The 20,253-nt window shown below is 48.7% G+C and overlaps 5 protein-coding genes across 5 annotated transcripts; 2 read left to right on the top strand and 3 right to left on the bottom strand.

The window, feature by feature from the left end:
* Window positions 1-858: 858 nt before the first annotated feature.
* On the top strand, window positions 859-2,371 carry N7520_006632 (ankyrin repeat domain-containing protein; the record flags this gene model as incomplete). Its single annotated transcript, XM_057140566.1, has 2 exons — window positions 859-1,861; window positions 1,923-2,371. The coding sequence occupies 2 exons, from the start codon at window positions 859-861 to the stop codon at window positions 2,369-2,371; spliced, it is 1,452 nt and encodes a 483-aa protein (XP_056994572.1).
* A 7,013-nt stretch (window positions 2,372-9,384) lies between these two features.
* On the bottom strand, window positions 9,385-11,160 carry N7520_006633 (uncharacterized protein; the record flags this gene model as incomplete). The annotated part of the gene is made up of 4 exons (XM_057140567.1): window positions 9,385-10,377; window positions 10,437-10,616; window positions 10,668-10,724; window positions 10,798-11,160. The coding sequence occupies 4 exons, from the start codon at window positions 11,158-11,160 to the stop codon at window positions 9,385-9,387; spliced, it is 1,593 nt and encodes a 530-aa protein (XP_056994573.1).
* Window positions 11,161-14,234: 3,074 nt separating this feature from the next.
* On the bottom strand, window positions 14,235-15,188 carry N7520_006634 (glycoside hydrolase family 16 protein; the record flags this gene model as incomplete). Its single annotated transcript, XM_057140568.1, has 1 exon — window positions 14,235-15,188. One exon carries the CDS (start codon window positions 15,186-15,188, stop codon window positions 14,235-14,237), a length of 954 nt encoding a protein of 317 aa, XP_056994574.1.
* Window positions 15,189-15,825: 637 nt separating this feature from the next.
* On the top strand, window positions 15,826-16,509 carry N7520_006635 (class I SAM-dependent methyltransferase; the record flags this gene model as incomplete). Its single annotated transcript, XM_057140569.1, has 1 exon — window positions 15,826-16,509. The coding sequence occupies one exon, from the start codon at window positions 15,826-15,828 to the stop codon at window positions 16,507-16,509; it is 684 nt and encodes a 227-aa protein (XP_056994575.1).
* Window positions 16,510-16,783: 274 nt separating this feature from the next.
* N7520_006636 (putative SNF2 family helicase/ATPase) lies at window positions 16,784-20,171 on the bottom strand (the record flags this gene model as incomplete). The annotated part of the gene is made up of 2 exons (XM_057140570.1): window positions 16,784-17,194; window positions 17,253-20,171. The coding sequence occupies 2 exons, from the start codon at window positions 20,169-20,171 to the stop codon at window positions 16,784-16,786; spliced, it is 3,330 nt and encodes a 1,109-aa protein (XP_056994576.1).
* Between the last annotated feature and the right edge of the window lie 82 nt (window positions 20,172-20,253).

The following is a 20,253-nucleotide window of genomic DNA, read 5'->3' on the forward strand; positions in this document are numbered from 1 at the left end:
GCGTAGTGAATATAAGAGTAATGAGCAGGGGTTGGAACATGGCAGCGTAAGTAGGGGCGTTTTCGAGCGTAGAGAACAAACATGCTAGTGCAGAAGGGTACTGTAGCACCACGGTCGTTATACATAGACGCACTTGTCGGCCACAATCACAACAAACCCGATTAGATAACATCGCGGAATAACGATGCGAAGGAGAGTGAATGGGTAAAGTCTAGAGAGGCGTAAGTGATATAATCATTTTCAGGATCAGTTTTAACTCCACACTCGCGAATTATTGCCCGATTTTTAACTCGAGACTCGCGAATCTCATTTAGGCTCTTTGCTTGGTTATCCCCACAGGGCTGTAACCGTATGCACTAACTGACTACTGACTACTAGACCTCGCCAAATGGGCGGGTTGGGTTTCGACCCTTGACCCAAAACCCGCCAAGAGATTAAAATACACGTAACATATACCTGATTACATCACTCTATATCTGGTATTGGTTGTATTTCAACAGTAATACTGTGATATACAGGTAAATGGGTTCTTGGCGGGTTCGCGGGTATTCCTTCGGGTACCCAAAAAAGCAATATGGCGAGGTCTACTGACTACGAATGAGTCATTGTTGTAGTACCGTTTTCCCTCGCCGAGATGTACAGAATCCTTGTGCGAACAAACCAAACAACGAGAGAATCGTATTTGTTCACACCGCGTCAACCAACTTTGCAGACCACTACGGAACTAGCCACATTGGTAAGTTCCGGTCACGTGTAGACTTGGCCTTACTTCTCATGAAGTCATTCATTCCCTTATAAATCCACAGCTCCCTTTTGTTTATTCACCAGGCTACCTTGGTATAGCTACTTTATTCGAATATGCCGGTAAATTTCAGAGATGCGGGTTTTATCCCCATAGAATTGATTCTATATATCGCGAGGTTTCTACAGCCCGATGAAATTATGAATCTTTTGCAAGCAGCGAAAGGCCTCGATCAACTTCTCACATTCCATCATCTTGCCGTTAAAGTTGAGAATGGCGAAACACTTTTGCATCTTATTGCGAGGGATGGAGATGAGAAAATGATGAAATTGTTTCTCGCTAAATCGGCGATACCTGCCGCCGGACATGATGATATTACACAATTGCATCAAACTGCGACGTTCGGACATATATCAAGGACGAGGTTCATTGCCTACGCTAGTGTCAATCCTAATGAACTTGATCGCAATAATTCGACTCCTCTGCATTGGGCTGCTAAATATGGGCACGATTCCATTGTGAAAATACTGCTCGATAGAGATGACATTAAGCCTGACCTGGAGAACATTGAATATCGCACGCCGCTGTCGTTCGCTGCCGAATATGGGCATATAAATGTGGTGGATTTGCTTCTACGGCAAGACATAGTAAATCCTAACTCGAAGGCTTATGACGATCGCACACCGCTATTATTTGCTGCCGAACACGGACATGTATCAGTGGTGAAGCTGTTGCTAGAACAAGACAATATCGAGGCTGATGCGGCTGATTGTGAGCAAGACGCAGGGGGGAGATGGCTACCCACAAACGGTGGTCGTACACCGTTGTCATTCGCGGCTGGGAACGGACATCTTGCAGTGGTACAGCTTTTAGTGCAGCGAGACGATGTTGACGCAGATTCAATTGATGATAGCCATCGCACGCCGTTGTGCTGGGCAGCAAAACATGGTCATCTTGCTGTGGTGGAGCTGCTAGTGCAAATGGAGGATGTTGAAGCTTATTCTTATGACAAATATGGTCGCACGCCTTTCTCACGGGCAGCTGCGAGAGGACACCAAGCTGTGGTGGAGCTACTGGTGCAAAGGGAGGATGTCGGAGCTGATTACAAAGATAAAGAGGGTCGCACGCCTTTTATCACAGGCAGCCGCGAGAGGACACCAAGCTGTGGTGGAGCTACTAGTGCAAAGGGAGGAAATTGAAGCCGACTCTAAAGACAAACATCATCGCACGCCTTTATCATGGGCAGCTGCGAGAGGACACCAAGCTGTGGTGGAGCTACTGGTGCAAAGGGAGGATGTTGAAGCCGATTCCGAAGACAAAGATGGCCGCACGCCTTTATCATGGGCAGCTGCGGAGGGACACCAAGCTGTGGTGGAGCTACTGGTGCAAAGGAAGGATGTTGAAGCCGATTCCAAAGACAAAGATGGCCGCACGCCTTTATCATGGGCAGCTGAGGGAGGACACCAAGCTGTGGTAGAGCTACTGGTGCAAAGGGAGGATGTTGAAGCTGATTCCAAAGACAAACATCATCGCACACCTTTATCATGGGCAGCTGTGACAAGACGCCAAGCTATTGTGGAATTGCTAGTGCAAAAGGAGGATGTTGAAGCTTATTACAGAGATCAATAAGGTCGCAAAAAGTTAGCATTTGTTGGATTCTCGCAGAATTCGAAGAATTAAGAAGTAGTGACAAAGCTGGTATCTTCCTGGTCCGTATACTGATTCTGCTCGACGCTCTCTTATAGAAAACTGTGATTACAGCTTGGTGATCCCTAGCACTTAGTTGCCTCGGCAACTTGCGATTTCGTTAGTGACCAGCTCTACATTTTATCACGAATGATATATAGCAACAAAGTGGGTAAGGCTAGGTAGTCTCGGTGCCATACTGCGTAGATCCGTGGGCAGAGAAAGGTCGCACATATATGGTAATTGCTATAAAATATGTTTAATCATAGGTTATATTACCATCATATAAAAACGGTCTCTATTCTTAGAAAAGGAACGTCTGTGACTAAACCAAATATACTAGGATGCCTCGGGAAAGGGACCGGGAACTGGTTTCGCCACCGGCTGTAGGAGATATCCGTGGTGATATAAAGCAAGGCGCTGCAGTAACCCGATGGGCAAGGAGCAGGAAACGTAGCAACCATAAGACGAGAATGTGCAGAAATATGCAGACAAAGCCCTAGAACCCGAAAGCCATGATCATCTAACCCGAAGGAGGGTAGAATAATGCTGGAACGAGGGCGAGAAAGGGCGAATGGGCGGCGCACGTGGCAAAATGGACCATAGGTAGTTAAGCCATGTCTTTTTGCAACGTCTTGCGCACACGCACATCCTTGTTGATCAAAACCCTTTCTCTCACTTCCTTTGTTTCAGAGCACTGGTACAGGAATTTTCATATTCCGGATCTTTCCCGAATGTAGACAAGCTTGTCTTGGTGGTGTGGCTAGAAAAACAATCAAAGGGGGTAAGTGGTTGCACCAGTTTCGGGACACGCTGTAACAAAACAGGTAAGCTCGTTCTAATAACTTTTCCTAACATGCTGATACTGTATCACGGTAGATAGGATATTGTCGGATATCAATTTGGCATAATGCATGTCACTATTGTGAGTAGACTTTGCCCACAATTTGATGAGGTCAATATTGTTTCAGGTTCAAGTCCCTACTGGATGTGAGACCTGCTGGGTGGGGCCAGTCTCCGCATCAATTTACAAACAAACAAACAATTCATTAACGCCCGGCGGCTGAGCCGAAAGGGCAACTATCACTGATCTACTGTACATGTCCATCTGTGTATGCTGTGTCTCCTGAAAGCCCATACATAAAACCTTATAACATATAACATTTCCAGAACGCAGTATCGCAGCGAGTTTCTCGTGGGTTAGTAAGTGGGTTAGTAGGCTGGCTTGAAGGTGCTTCTCCAAGTGTTCAACATCCTATCTTCGGCAGTTGAAGCGCGTCTACCATGTGTAGCACGAGGTGGTGGGTAAGTAGGGTCGGAAGAAGGGGTGGGGGTTATGTTAGTCGATATGTTCAAGTGGCCTCGAGTCGGCCCGTCGCAATGGCGAAACGTATGGAGGCCTGTACTGCCTCTAGGTTTGGCGTCCACTTCTGATCATCAGAAGGCTGTTTTCCGCCCAGGAAGAAAGATATGTTTCCTCGGTGAGTCTGCGTGCATTGTAACATTTCCGTCCGGTGCGCCATCCACTTCCGACATCGGAAGAGGAAGTGCTCCACGGTCTCTCTTGCTTGTCCGCAATCGCATTGATCCGTCTCTGCTACATTAATTTGATTGAGATACCCATTGAGCCTAGCCATGCCGGTTCGGAGCTGGGCCAGTACGCTCGCTTCTTTCCACGTGAGGCGATCATACAACTGCCGGGTGTGTTTGCCTGGCAGTGCGGCATCTACTCGTTTTGCGTGTCTTCCTATGTTCTCTGGTAGCTCACTGCTGGGGACTGCTTGGGACCGTGCGATGTTCAATGTTGTCGACTTCATCCTCGAGACGTGTTCTTGTGGGAGAGCATCTTCTTGAGTTGCAGTTCTGGCCTGTTCTTTAGCCAGACCTAACAGCTTGTTGTCGTCGGTAGTAGGGATCCAGTGGAACTCGATGCGGTTTCCATTCCTCCGCAACCTTCTCATCAACTTGTACATCTGACAAACAAACTCCTGGCCAGACGGTCGTCGGGGGTTTCTTAGCGTGAGCACCGCCGCCTTGTTGCTTGTGAGCAACGTAGTCCTGTAGTCCTTGATTCCCACTATCATTTTCAACACGTGTGCCATGGCTGCCAGCTCCGCAGAGAACGGGTTCTGCTCTGCCCTCGCGCCCAATGTGATAGCAAACGTTTTGAGCTTCAATTTTCGATTTCGAGGTGGCTGTTTCTCGATTGCGACTCCAAATCCCACCAGCTCGTTCCGTGCCGAGCTGCTGACCGCGATCTGCATCAACCCGCCCGCTTCAGTCTGGGGTTCATGTTGTCCGTCAATATTGGTCTGTACGCGTTCGTCCCATGGGGCCAACGTGAACGGGTCAATTGTTTCCAGTGTCTCCATGTCGATGTGCCTAAGCGCATCTGCCACTTGGTACAGCGGCGAGCGATGATATCGTCTGAACTTTCTGATCCGGTCTGTACCTCTGCGGAGCGGGTTTGTTTCAGGAAGGGTATGCATGTCCGTCCACATTTTCACGGCCCGTCTCCAGAATCGGTTCCGCGCGGTGGCAATGTGGGCCTCCGCCTCCGCTACGCTGGTCGCGACCGTGAGGAATGTCCCCACAATGGCTTGTGCTCCAACTCTTTGGACTCGATTGATCGGCCCCATGGCCTTGTCCTTACACGCGTGCATCCAGACATTGGAGGCGTAGTCCACAACTGGCGCCACCGTCGATGTAAATAACTGCCGCGCCGTTGCTGGGGAAAGGCCGCGAAGTCGCCGAAGCTCCATCGCTGCCTCCAGGCCCTTGGACGCGGCCCTCGCCATATGTTCCTTGTATTTCAGTCTCGTGTCCATCAAGACACCCAGGATCTTGACGTGCTCTTTGGGTACCACCGTCTGTCCCTTGATGATAAACGACTCATGGTCCGATTTACGCATCTTGGGAGCAAAGTGTATGATAGCTGTCTTTTCCGCTTCAAAAGTTGCTCCACTTCTCCTTTCCCAATCGAGCGCCTCATTGATAATTGCCTCGATTCCTTGCCGGTTACTCTGCGCGGTTGGCCCGGTCACCCATGCGGTAAAATCATCCACAAAAGCGACCGCTCCTCCTTGGCTGTCGATCTGTCTTTGCACGAGGTCTGCGTTGAAGAAAAGGAATAGGATCGGAGATAGGGGTGAGCCCTGAGGCAGGCCAGCTTGGGGCAATCTTCGGGCCTCAGAAAGCTGCCCGTTGATCTGGATGGTGGCCGTTCGCTCTGAGCAGAATGCCTCGACCCACCGGAGCAAGTCATCTGGTATGCCTCGCGCTTTCATCCTCTGGAGCAGTCGTTCTTTGCACACTCCGTTGTAGGCACCTTTCACATCGAAACTGATCAGGCTCAATACTCGACGGCCGCGCCAGGCTGCGTAGATCTGCTCCTGCAGGAGCACCAGTGCTTGCTCTGCGGATCGCTGCTTTCGGGCGCCGAAGTGGCTGGTCGGGAGCAATCCGTGCGTTTCCACTGCGTGTGAGATTCTTTCAGCAACCACTGATTCGAGTATCTTTCCTAGTGTCGCTAGGAGTGAGATCGGCCTCCACGCCTTTGCAATGGTGTAATTTTCTTTATTCGGCTTCTTGAGCGGTATGATCTTCGCGTGTCTCCATTGTGTCGGTAACGCGCCTTCTCTCAGTGACGCCTGGAATAAATCGAGAACCCTGTGCTTGACAGTCGGCCATGTCATCTTCCAGACTATCGCCGGTAGACCGTCTTCACCCGGTGCCTTCCATGATTTAGCCGCAAAAAGCTGTCTTTCGATCTCTTCTATGCCAACCGTAGGCATCCTCACCGGCTCTCTCTGTGGTCTCGTCCCTTCGTCTTCAATCACGTCCGGTAGAGGGGGAAAGAATTTAGACAACAGCTCTTCTGCTTGCTCCTTATGGTCAGCGGTGGTAGTCCCATCTGCTCTGACGAGTTGTGGTAGCTTCCCGAATGCCGCGTCTTCTCCCGATTCCAGGTACTTAGCGGCTTTCCAGATATTGTCGTTGTCTGCGAGAAACTCATTCCAGTGCTTCTTCTTTTGCTTGCGGATGGCGTCATGGTATTGTTTTGCCGCATCCTGGGCCATCTTTTCGAGCTGAGGTATTTTTCGCCCCGCCCGTCGCTCCGAGCGAGCGCGATTGCGCCAGTGTGTGTATATGTAGCGGAGTTGTGTCAGGTCGGTTGTCCACCACCGCTTCGCGTGTGGCGATGGTTTCGCTCTTGGAGTTAAAGTATGCACTGCATCCGAGACTGCGGACATCAGTCGGTCGGTTTTCTGCTGCACTGTGCCTTCCGACGGAGTGGTGGCCAGGGTGCTCGCGATTCTAGCATTAATCTCTTTCCATGGCGCGTTCTTCAGAAGAAGTCGTTCCTGATGTTTCGGGGCTGACCACGGTGCATCGAACACCGTCTCAATCGTCCGGTGATCCGAGCCGTGCTCAGTCCCGTGTATTACGCATTTGGTCATCAGGTCTGCCAAATTGTCGGAGGCAAGGACGAGGTCAATTGTGGACTCGCAGTCCCCGTACTGTCCTTCGCCATGCCATGTTTTCGTGCCTCGTTTGAGCAAGCTACTTAGAGCAAATTCACTCATGAGGTCAATGATTGGATCCGCTTCGCCTTGTCTTCCCAAGGACACCTCGTCTCCGCCCCAGAGTTGATCATGGCGGTTGAAATCTCCCATAATCATGATGTTCACCACCGCGCCCGTGTCTCGCCGCACCATCGCAATTGCCCTTCTCAGGTGACCACACGCGTCATCCAGAGCCGAGGAATCTCCCCCTTCGACGTAGACCGATGCTATAAAGATCAGCCGTTCGGGTAGTCGGATGACCGCTGCTGTCAGATCCGGGGACTCAATGGCCACTTGCTCCGCTTCTACATCTTTGTTGACCCAAAGCATGCTCCGGATCGCCCATCTGCCTTCCCTCCAGGTGGAGGGTACCATCTTCGTCCATTTGTGATGTCCCATTGGGGTGGTCAAGAGTCGTCCCTGAATCCTCCTCGCCTGGGGTTCCTGAATCGCTAACGCCACTGCGTCCTTGGTTTGTTCGTCGTTCATTAAGCTTTCATGCACGGCACCCTGCTTCCTCACATTCAATTGGATTATTCGAAGTGTTTTATTCATGACGTAGTGGGTAGAGCTTCCGGCAATTCTTGCTAAACGACTCATGTGGCCCACCGCATGGAACACACTTTGGAACCTCTTGATCGCAGCGACTGTGGTGATGACCCTCCGAGGCGCACTTTGCGCACTTCTGGGTCTTCCGGCATTGGAATGCCTTGTGACCAATCTCCTGGCAGTTATAACATTGCATCGGTCGTGGCCGATATTCAAAGACGCTGGTTGTCCCGGATTCCCCTCCAACGTGGAAGTATCCATCGGCCAGGAGCCTCCGCGCGTCGGAGCCTTTAGTGAGGTACACGACCATCGAGCCATATGGCTTCGCGGCTTCCTTGCTGCTAAGCCACGTCATCTTGGCGACTGTACTTTCGTTTTCTTCACTCAGTGCTACGGTTGCTCCAGCCAGAATGGCATGGTTGTCATCCAGCACCGCAGCCCTCTTGACGCCGTCGACCTTGATCGGGTAGAGCTCGTCCCGGAGCACCCGGGATCCTGTTCCGATCTTGTCTTCCGCCACTTTCTTGACCAGCTGGTGCTCGGCTTCATCACGACACGCAATCCTGATCCGATTGGGGTCTCTTGGACTCACGGTGACCGCGCGGCAGCGCCAGTGGGTGTGATCATCCATCGTTCGGATCTCTTTCTCGATTGCGGCCCTGATTGAGCCCGCGGATATCTTTTCATTTTCAATTTCGGTCATCTTCGAGGTGTCTATCGTACAGTACAAAGTTTCGGTAAAGGTGGTCGGTGTCGTGCCCAGCGTTGACAGTGTCCGTATGTTGCTTGGGTAACTGGTTGGAGGAGTGCGCGCGACATCTGCATAGGATGGGGCACTCGTGGGAGCGGGGACGCTGATTTCTTCGCGCAAGGATTGAATCTCGCGGAGAATCGCATCATGGTTGTTCTGAGAGCATGCCTCGGAGTGGCATTGCGGTGTCAAGGGTCTATCAGTCAGGTTCTGTAGCTCGTGTCGGACCTCGGCGAGAGCGGCACCAAACTCTGCTTGGGCTTTTAGTAGTTCTTCCTTATATATCTCATCGCGGAGTCTGATCTCCCTCCTGAGTTTGGCGATCTCTTGCACCAGATTGCTGACATCGAGGTCGTCGCTCTCGGTTGCGGAGTCGTCCGAAGTTGCCACGTCAGGCTGGTTTTCGGGTTCGATTCTCTTCTTTGGTAGCGGTCGCGTCTTCCTCTGCTCGTTGTCGATCTCTTGCTCTCGAGCATAGTTTTTCGGTGGTTTGGTGGTGCGCTTCGGTCTCGACAGTCGCGGTGGCGAATCCTCGCGTTCATCGCGGTCGGGCGAATCAGGGGTTCGCATCGCGGCCCGTCCCGTCAGTACTCACTCGATACGGGAGGTCGGTATTTTCGCCACGTGGCACAAAAAGGCTATTACTGGGCAGTCGCTCCTCCCAGTCGAGATACAGTTGGTTCCAGTCACGTATACCCAGTCGAGATACTCCTCTTAGTACCCTTCAGGAATTCATACAGTCTCCGCATCAATTTACAGTAGAATTCGAAAACAGATTACCCCTTCGACAACACGCTTTCTTTCCCAGCGCCCCACTCAGATCACGCTAAACTGAATCTAGTCAGGGACAGTCCCACCACTTTTCTTTGATGTACAGTAATGCTTCATAACATCATATCATATTACACATATCCACTGGTAACGGTAGTGCTCTAATATCTATAGAAGATCTTTATATCGCTACATTCGGCTCAGTATTTACCCTACTGGTTGTACAGACTCAGTTCCTTTTTCATAGTGCTAAGAACTGTCAAAGGGTAACCCGAGAATAAGGAACTTAGAAATAGTGTGCGAGCGACATACAAAACTTATCAGCCCGTTTTTGGCTTCATATATTGACGAGAAGTTCGTCTCATGAAGTTCCTGTCGACGCCATACTTGTCATCAGGCCAGATCTCAAACTTTAAGGCCTGCTCGAGTCTCCTTTCAAGCATCTGAACTAACAAACCTCGCGCAATCTTGGCCCACTTTTCATCGGGACTTGACATATTCTGATTCTCAATGAAATTTCCATCTTCATCCCATCGCTCATCATCGGAAGGTTCATCGAAAGGGTCACTTGCTCGCTCAAGTTTATTACAAACCTCATCTGTCAGCAGTCCCATTTTGTCCAATGTTTTGAGGCTCATATCGAACCACTTCCTAACCTCAGAGATGGATGCCGACTTCATTTTCCCGATCATTCGAGAAACTTGATCCACTTTTGTGAGATGCTTTTCGTCTTCCTCAGTCGTGGGGGCCTGTTCACCTTCACCGGTCGGCGTCTCCACCACAGCGGCAGGTTTTGCCTGTACCTCATCTTTCTCATCATCCAGGGGACTGGCGTTCGATATCTTCGTCTCGACACCACTGAGTTTCTTCACATCGATCCCGTCTTGTAGGACCTCTTCACCATCTTGTGCCATCTTCTTGATTTCAGACACAAATCCCTCAATGAGTTCTACCGAAGGAATCTGTTCCCGCAGCTGCTCTAAGAACTCATCGGGCTGAGCGATTGCGGTGTAGGCAACATTCCACCCAATAGCTAAGAATGGCCCTGCTAAAGGAAGGTATCCAATGGCAAAAGACATAGCATTTTTGAAGTAACTGATGAACCAGTGCCCTTTGAAGTCTCCTTTTTTCCACTCTATCGAAAGACCCTGATTGGCACCCATGACTACAGCCCAATCTGCCATGCACTGATCGCTCAGTGTTTGCTGAAGGGGCGCGGTGGGGATCAAGCTAGAGTCAACCAACATAACAGCATTGGAAGTGAATGCATCAAGTTTTCGAAAATCTCGCGGAACGATTAATGTGGTCACAAGCTTTGCAGGGTTGATAGCGAGTGCTGTCTTCTCATGAACATCAAGGCCGAATGTGTTACACAGTCAATGGTGGTCTGGACTTTAGACGGATCCTTCCCCTCTCCAGTAGACTTGTGGTATTCCATTGTGACTTGTTTCATGGAGATGAATCGACACTGGACATACGTGCAGAGGTCAGGATATTTTTCACTGGATTGATGGGCAACAGGTATATAAATTGCACGAATAGTCGCAAGTCGCTTTTTGCAGTTAGCTATTCCACCCTTTCTACAAACCACAAGTGAACTTACATCAATGTAGATCCATTCCTCTTCCCTTCTGGGCATCGGAACGAACATGAACCAGGCCTGTTGTGAACTGAAGTCAATTTCACAGCTTCTCTTTACCTGGAGAACGACACTCGGGAATGTAAAAGTATACCTCGTAAGCATCGCCCCATTCTCTTTTCTTGAACCGATAACCCCAGGTACACAGCTCATGCCGAATCCGTCTGTTGACTGTCTCGGGCTTTGCATAGTTCCCGTACGTGAAGGGAATATGGGACCAATTCCCATAGTGCGTTTTCCAGCCCCCACCACCATAGACAACCTTGAGATCAGATCGGGGATTAGAACGATTCTGGCAGTTTTTCTCTCCGTGATAGGCCTCTTTGTTCCAAATAGTTTCGACAATTAGGGTACTGTAGAAGTGGGCAGGGTTTTCTGCGTTGAAACGGTCAGGTTTTTCAGATGTAAGCGAGCTTCTTTTAAAAAAGCATTCTCCCTGGGGGTACGGGATGGCCATCTCTGCAGGAGAACGGGCGGTATTAAAGTAAATGAACAAAAAAAGGAGGCAAGAAAAATTTCAGTCCTTTTAACTGTCATTTTAGTATATCAACTGTCAGGCCGGTGGTACAATATTTATATTCGAATTAATTGACTCAAGCCAGCGAAATACTAATGCAAAAAAGCGGTCTAGGTAGGTTGTGTTTTGGAAAGGGCCAGCAAATATTTTGATGATACCTCACACTTGCACCTTTACACATGCAGGTATATGCATGTGTTCTCCTGCCTTTTAAATTCAACCTGGGTTTTAAGCACTCACCCTTCGACTTCTATACAGTACCCTCTCTGGTAGGTATAGTAGTTCCCCCTACGTACAATACTTTCGTTATCAATGAATGTGCCATTCAGCAGTCACGTCAGAAGTCTAGGGTAGTTCTATTCAAATGGCGCCTATCGCAATTCGATCCATTTCGTGGTTAACTTTGCGCTACACCTTTTTGATGTGTAAATCGTCAACGTGGACCAGTGGGGTTCGTGTAACATTGACACAGGAAAAACTCGGCTCCAAGGAAGGTGAGGCCCTTGTATGGGATTATTCAAATTCTATGACGTAAAGTTCCGGCTTGCAATTTGTCAATTTTAAGGTGTCGAATAAGATCGAGTGCTGAGAACTGCGCCTTTCCTTGAAGATCTGCACCCGAGCCCAGGCGATCACTTGCGGTCTACTTACTAACCGAAGGAGTGTGCAAACGGTACTTATCTCCTGCAGGTTGCGTTGCTTAAAAGCAACATGTTCGGCCTCACCAGAGTACCTGAGAGCAATCTGTTTTCAAAATTCACCATTCTGCCGCTGTGAAGCTAGAAAAGTGACCAGAAAGTTCCACTCCAAGGACTTGAGCATCTAGTATATTGATTCCTTGACGTATTCTTATTGAGGGTATTGAAACTGCAGGTACTTCTGCAAATCGTCACCTTGATCTGCCGGCACAAGCACTTGAGAGTTGGCAAGGTTGGGCCCGATGGCCCGATCCGCGTATCTGATCTATGCCCTTCACGATTTTTAAGAATTTTGGAATGTATGTAGGAGCAATGATCCATCTGATTGTAATTCGTGACCAACAATTATTTAATTGAAAAGCGACGAAGGGCGAAATGAAGTAACCATACCTCTTTTCCAACTGCTGCATGCTCCTGGAACACTTGTCTTCCTATTTAGGGTGTGTTCTAACTTGCTAATCTGGAGCTAAATCACACATACAAGAGAAATATATTCTGCTGGCTGACCAAGACCTAGCTTCAGTAAATAAATCACTGGTGAGATTCTCACATTAGGACGGCATGTTGTTTATCAATCAGTGCTATAGTTGGTTGATAGAGAGCCAAAAAATAAAATGCAAAAATTTTGGCGCCACCCGGAATCGAACCGGGGCTAACACAGATTCATTGTGAATTACCACAATGTGTCGTCATACCACTAGACCATGGCACCTGTTGATGAAGATTTACGGCTATTGAATGTTTAATATAGTATACATAAGCTGTCTAGATTAGGACCACTATAATTTTCCCTTGATACTTGCATAATACAAGTATCTCTCCGCTTCTAATACATCACATTTGACCTTGAGACGTAATTTTTTGAAAGCTTGACTGGATGATGATAGATATCAATCACACAGGTAGGTAGCGCTTATTGGTAGTGGTTGATCCTTGTTGATCCTTAGACTTGTCACTAGCATAGACCCTCACAAATATAAGTCACCAAGCGAGAAAACGCAAGTAAATACTCGCTGAGCTAGAAAGTCTGGATAGACCGTTATGTATCACTGACCCAGAAAATCCTGGTAGACCCTTGCTACGTTAGAAAAATCATGCGGAGATCCAATCAAATGCATTCATCCAACCTGTGAAAGATTGATTCACTCTGCAAATGATCTTTAAGCAGAGAACTTATTACCGCGCACTGTCCCCGACAAGGAGCTCCATTCTCCATTCTCCATTCTATGATTTGATGGTCTCAAATAATTGTCAAATAGATACCCACCTTCCCTAATGATACCTAAAGGTCCCTGCAGGGACCCTGGGTGCGGCAACGATTCCATGAAGGTTTATTGCGAAGAAGAGATTTAGCGTGCTCACACGCTTCACTTCATCTCATAACTGGAGAGTGGCAATCTTAATATTTCCTCTTCAGCGTTTCTCAATACATTTGCAACCACGGACCAGAATTGATATTACCAATGATGAGGTTGAAGCTATTATGTCCTGAGACGAACCCTTGTAATCAAAGATGGGTCAGGACTCATCCCTGCAGAGGAAAGAATATTATTTTCGAAAATTACGAAGAACCTTGGAATTCTGTACTTCCGAGAACTTCAATAAGAAGGTCATCTCATCTTTCATATTTTCTACAATTCTCTTGTGCCGTTTAACAAAATTCGCGCACGAGGGATGGATGTATATCCTTTGCCCTGGAAAATCCATTATTGTTATCTATGCAGCCTGCTAAAAAAATTTCCTTTGCCTTTAATTCAAAATGGAGTGTTCATCATCATACCCAGGTAGGTGTTCATTAACAATGATTAGAAAATGCAAAAAATTGGCGCCACCCGGAATCGAACCGGGGCTAACACAGATTCATTGCGAATTACCACAATGTGTCGTCATACCACTAGACCATGGCACCTTTGGATGAAAATTCTGTTCAATCTTGGAATCCTGATCCAGTCTTAATCATGCCCATTGATTGTGGACCTTTTTGGTCAGTGGAAGAATTATGGTAGACGATATCTGACTGAATTAAATTGAGAAAAGCGGTATTCTTTCAATCTAAAGAGTCAATACCGTTCCAAACTTGATATCTATCAGCATATATGAGATGTGGAGCAACCAATTGGGCAACAGCAATGCTGAAGTAGAATATACAGTTGTAAGTTGGTATATGTATACAAGAAAATGAGTTCAAATGCTGATCAGCTCATATTACTGGCCTAAAGTACCTAGGTCTCCTGTAGAAAGTAGGGGATGTGCCCACCTGAGATGTGGTTGATTTAGATTGCAATCTACCTAAATTTCCTTCCTAATCATTCGTCATCACATGGTATTGCCCTCTTCGGAATCCCTCCAAGCCCTGTCAAATTCGTTCCAACCTCCAGGTGGCGCGTCCCACATGGCCAAATCACGAACCACTGTTTCGTAGCATCCATCGCTGGGCATGTTACCCTGACAAACATTTCCTCCAACAGCAATGTTGATGAGAATTCTGAATTCACTCATCTTCCTCGTTCCAGGCGGCTTCTCGGCCCTCATTATAGCTCTGCCATCAATCAACCAAACCAAGCGGCCCCTGCCTGTTGTTTCGTCCTCGTTCCAGATGAAATCATACCTCACCCCCGCCGGCGAGCTAATATTTGGGATGGGGGTTTCCAGAACGCGATGCTTGTTCCAATCCTGGCCGTTGAAGTGGCCCCAATGCAGACAAGTATGGTTGACAGCATTGCCGTTCCACGCCTCCATTATATCGATTTCGCCATCCTCGGGCCACTTAAATGGATCTTTAGGCAGCAGCCAAAAGGCAGGCCAGATACCTCGGGCCACCGGCGCCGTGATTCTGGCCGTTAGACAGCCCCGTGGTCGGCTGAGGGTCTGGAGACTCGATAGTCTGGCACTGGTAAATTTCTGGGCAGGGTCGGGATGCCCATGGTTGATCAGAGCGCGCACGATCACCGCATCGCCTTGGGCTGAATGGAATGAGTTTTGCGGGCTGTCAATATAATTCTGCGACTCGTTGTTGCCCCACCCGTGTTGACCCTGTTCGTGGTGAAAGTTGGCGGACACCGGTACCTGAGGATGTAGGTTGGGCTGCCAGTAGATCTGGGGTTGCGAGTGCTGTTCCTGATAAGCTACTTGTGGTTTGGTGGAGGTTGGAATAGGCGGTGGGGGAGGGCTGTTGTACGAGGGTGCCGGCTGAGGGTTCGGATGGCTTATTTCCTCCCAAGCCTTGTCTGCCTTATCGAGAATACCTTGAAACGCCTGTCTGAATGGCATGTTGAGTATGACCTTGGTATGGATGTTATGGTTGCACAAGTAGCGAAGATGCGGGGAAACAATCGAATAGTAAGCAAGGTCGACGTCATTTTGTGGATATCCCAAAGAATTTGAGTTCTTAAGCTACTTTAAATCCCCTTTCACACCCTTTTGCCATCTCATTTCGGGGAAAATATTGCTTCATTCTTGTTACTGCTCATATTTAATCATTGGATACTCTATGCCTCAAGAATCCATGGGCAGGGCTAAGACTCAGATCGTATGGATTATTGGCCCTCTTATATCTTCTAGAACAATGAGATTTTGTAAACATTGTACGATATCTATCAGATAGTGCTATTTACTAAGGAAGCACTTACTTAGCCTTAAAATAAAACTTTTCTTCTATACTATGATCACTACAACTTGCTAGGCCTTGCTCAGTAGTCATTGCCTCAGGCACCGATAGTATGCAAACCCTACAAACTCCCAGGAGCGCAACAAAATTTGAGTATTTTTAATCACAAAATTCCAACTGAATCCTGTATGGCCTATCTAGTGTGCTAAAATTTAACGTTAGTCACATCATTACACAATTTTCTTTCGACATAACCAATTTAATTACTAACAAGTGCCCCTGAACGCACTATTCATAAGTATGGCAGAAGCAATCACAACAGAACTCTCCAATGCAGAGCGCTTCAAAGCTACGCACCTCGCCGCGCGCCATGGCAACTACCACCAATATTACGCCAAGTTCCGGGCACCCACTATTCCGGATGAGCGCCTTTCAATTCTCCCATCAGATATCCTCCGCAACGCGCGAGTCATAGACCTAGGCTGCAACGCGGGCAAACTGACCTATGAGGCGATAGTGCACTGCGGCGCGGCCGCCTCAGTCGGCGTCGATATTGATCCGTGGCTGGTCGAGCAGGCGAAGGCGGCATACCCGAACGGGCCGTGCACATTTGAGCACTTTGACTTCGTGGATGCGTCTGCGTACACGGGTACCGCGCTGGGCAAGTTCGACGTTGTCCTACTGCTCTCTGTGACTAAGTGGATACATCTCAACAATGGAGATTCCGGGATGTTGAGGCTGTTTGCGCATATACGAAGCATACTGAATGAGGGGGGTTATCTCGTTGTGGAGCCGCAGCCTATGAGCAATTATGCAAGAGCTTCAAAGAGGAATAAAGAATTGAGAGAGATGTATAAGACGATCCAGATCAGGCCTCCGTTTGAGGATGAGTTGAAAGCGCAGGGGTTTGAGAGGATAATGCAAGTTGAGAGGGATGAGGAAGGGTTTGCTAGACCCGTACATGTTTGGAAAAAAGTATCATAATATCATCAATGAACATGACTTCAATGAATTGACTTACATCTGGAGGACGTGTACTTTTCGGTTTGGTCTAGATACGCTACTATAAGTCAGACGAAGAAATATTCAAGACATTGGTTATCTATCATAAGTACCAAATGAAAATAATAGACAAGAAATCATTTCCCTCAATTCCATCATCTCATCTTAATCCCAATTGTATTTGAATCAGAAGAAACGCCTGTAGAGTGTCTATTCCATAACCACCTCATCCGAGTTCGTCATTATATCACATCATCTACCACCGTCGCCCATACACGGAATCTTCAGGTGTGGACCGATTGGATTGCTGCCGACGCTCTCGATTACGGGAGTCAGTCCGTGCTGAAGACTGAGGCGGCATAGGAGGATCGATGTCTTCAGTGGTGTTCAGTAACCGAGTTGGCTGATTGAAGTCCAGCTTCCCCTGCGTGTCGGTTGGGGTGTATTTTGACTCGGCATCACGACCAAACAAGGCCATCATGTCATTCATAGTCAATTTTCCAGCGCCAGACTTGCCCTCGATTGTCATGTTGGCTAGTTCTCGTTTGCGATCCTGTAGCGCAACGATTCTCTCTTCGACACTACCCTTGATGATCATTCGGTAGATTTTCACATCAACGGTTTGGTTGAGACGGTGGACACGGTCAATGGCTTGTTCTTCCACGAACTAGGTTCCAACGTGTTAGTATGCGCTCCACATGTAATATTTGGAAGAATCGACTTACGGGGTTCCAGAATGGCTCCAGGATTACAACACGGCTGGCAGCCGTCAGGTTGAGGCCCAGTGCACCAGCGCGCAAACTGCAGAGCAATACCCGGGTGCCACTGTTATTCCTCAACTTGTTGAGACTGGCCTCACGGTGGTCATTTCTCATAGCGCCATCGTAACGTGCAAATCCAATGTTCGCACTGTTCAAGAATGGCTCAATCTTATCAAGCATCGAAGTGAAAACAGAGAACACAATGAATTTGTAGTCTGCGGATTCTTTGTTGAGGAGTTTCATCAAGTGGCGGATCTTGGTTGATGGTAGCTCTCCGTTTTCGCCTTCATAAGGCATATCTTCGTCCGAGTCGGATTCATCTTCAGAGCTGCTCAGGACAATAGGCTGGGACTTCTTCACCGACGGCGAGTCCAGATCAGAGTCACCGGAGCCAATCCACTCTCCGCCACCTTCGGCGTCTTCGTCGTCTGATCCACCGGCCTTGCCAAGGTTGGGCATCTTGCGTTGGTCCTCGGAGACGATCCATTCACCCTCCTCTTCATCTTCATCGTCACTATCAAGAATTACTCTGCGGTTCTTGCGGGAGCGAGCGGTAGCAATGGGGCTTGCAATTGTTGTGACCTCATGGTGCCTATGTGTTTTCTTTGACTTCTTCTTGTTGTCCTTGCTCATGAAATTAGTATTCAAGTCGGTTTCACACTCGTTGCAGTGGCTGGCCCCGCTCTTTGATTCTGCCTGGCTTAGTTCCGCTTGACAAATATCACATTTCTTGGTCATGACACTCAATCCTCCAAAAAGATCGGCCATGTCATCTAGATCATCTTTCTTCGATCCGGATGACTGGCTTCCAGGGTTGCCATTCTGCAACAGAACATCCTTGTCCACAGCCAGATCACTCTTGACCAGCTCAGGATGGTTACACGCTTGGCGAAGACGCAAGAGCAAGACCAGCGCACCAGCATAGTCAACCTTGGCTCCACCCATCATCTCCTCAAGGCGGTTTTCGGTGCGTTGTTCCATTCGCTTGTAAAAGTTCATCTCTCCTTCCATGAACTCTGCTTCCACCTTAATCACTTCGCGCTTGACAATCTTGAAGCCATTGGACTTTTTCGGTTTTCCATCAGGTCCTTCGGATTTGTCGTCCTCATTGCCTCTAAGAACATCCTTGGTGCGTCGTTTCATGAAAGCCTTCAAGTAGACCTGTAGACGTTGGATAGCAAGGCCACCGCGTCCATTTGCTAGTGGCCGACTGATCTGATCGCGCCAAGCTGCAAGGTCATTGAAAGGTTTGATGCGGAGGAATTTGATCAAACTCTGCAACTCATCCAGATTGTTTTGCATAGGCGTTCCAGTCAAGCACCACCGATATCTAGCATCCAAAGCACAAGCAGCTTGTGTCGCCTTGGCATTCCGATTCTTGATGGTGTGGGCCTCGTCAAGGATTACTCGATACCAGTACACAGAGAAGATGCCTGACTTCTTGACCTTATCCGCAGCTGCAGTACTTGACTCCGAGGTAAGAGTTCCGTAAGTGGTAATGACAACATCGTAGTCATCCAATGATTTGGCGGTCTTTGCACGGTTTGTCCCATGATAGAGACAGACGCGGAGCTTATGGGATCTCTCGATTTTGTCGGCGATCTCACCTTCCCATTGCTTGATAAGTGCTAGGGGTGCAACCACAAGGGTAGTCTTGCTAAGGCGGGCGGATGGTGGTGCATCTTCCTCGTCTTCTTTCTTGTTGGCGGTGTCGTCGCTGTGTTCGTGTTCGGGCTTGCGGTTTTTGAGCAGTAGGGATATGGCTTGAACGGTTTTACCCAGGCCCATGTCGTCTGCAAGGATTCCACCCTTGGGCACAATTCCTTTGGTCGAGTTTCGGCCGGTCTCTTTGTCGCACATCCAGCGAACACCCTCGACTTGGTGAGGCAGTAATGTTACTTTCAGTCCCTCGATAATCAACTCCTCTTCGTCATCAGAATCCTCTTCCTCATCGTCCTCTGCTTCAGCCTCGTCGCCCTCCTCATCTGCAGCGTCCTCTTTGGTCTCGTCAGCTTCCGTATCCTCTTCAGATGTTTTGGGTTTCTTTTCATGGAGATTTTCGGTAGAGTCTTCTTCGCCATCTTTCGGGTCATTGACGGTGACACCCTGAAGCTGAGCAGCCAAGTCATCGAGGTCGCTGCTGCCACTCTTCACAATTGGAGAAGCTTCCTTCTTTTCAGTCTTCTTAGACTTCTTGCTCTTCTTCTTCTTTCCCTTAGACTTTGCTTTCGCTTCTTCTTCATCTTCAAACGCACCCTCAAGCAGAGCCTTTATGTTTTCATTCGCTTTGGCAGAATCGACGTAACCGTGCACATCCACGGAACCAAAAGTGGACGGCTGGCTATACTGCTGAGTGTTGCGCGGGGTGTTTGAAGAGGATCCATCGTTTGTAAGATCAATGAAAGCTTGGAGGTTTTTCGAGGCGTAGGACGGCTTCGGCGCGGACGGCTTTGACGTGAAAAGTGCCCGTGGGGCCCGAGGGGTAGCATACGACACTTGTTCGGGGCGTTTGATCGGAGTCGCACCCGGGGGAATTCCTGACCGGTACTCATTGTAGGCAGACGGTTTGACGGGCTGGAAAGGGTCAAATGGCCCACGTCGGTTTGCCGAGGGCGTGGCCGAAGGACCACTGGGCACTCCCGGCTGAGTTCGATGTGGTTGGACGGGATATGGTTGCTGGTGCTGGTAAGGTCGATGGTGCTCTGGGCGCGCCCGGTTTTGCTTGGGAATATTGAAGAGGTGATTGGCATTGGATCTCTGAGCAGGTTGACCAAGAGGCGAGGGTTTGCCAAACTCTGGCTCCTGAGAAATAGAATGCTTTTTCGCTTCCTTTGGGCGCGCGGGGGTTTGGGGCTCCTTAGGAGCGTCACTTTCTCTAGCCATGGTGGGGTGAAAGGGTCCACGAGGGAAGGACTCGGTTTTCTGCAGTGTACAGGCCAAGGTTTGGGAAGGATTCCGGTTCGTA

This window comes from Penicillium odoratum (genome assembly GCF_028828045.1).
Source record: "Penicillium odoratum strain IBT 22623 chromosome Unknown utg000005l_segment0_segment0, whole genome shotgun sequence".
In the NCBI taxonomy this organism is placed as follows: Eukaryota; Fungi; Ascomycota; class Eurotiomycetes; order Eurotiales; family Aspergillaceae; genus Penicillium; species Penicillium odoratum.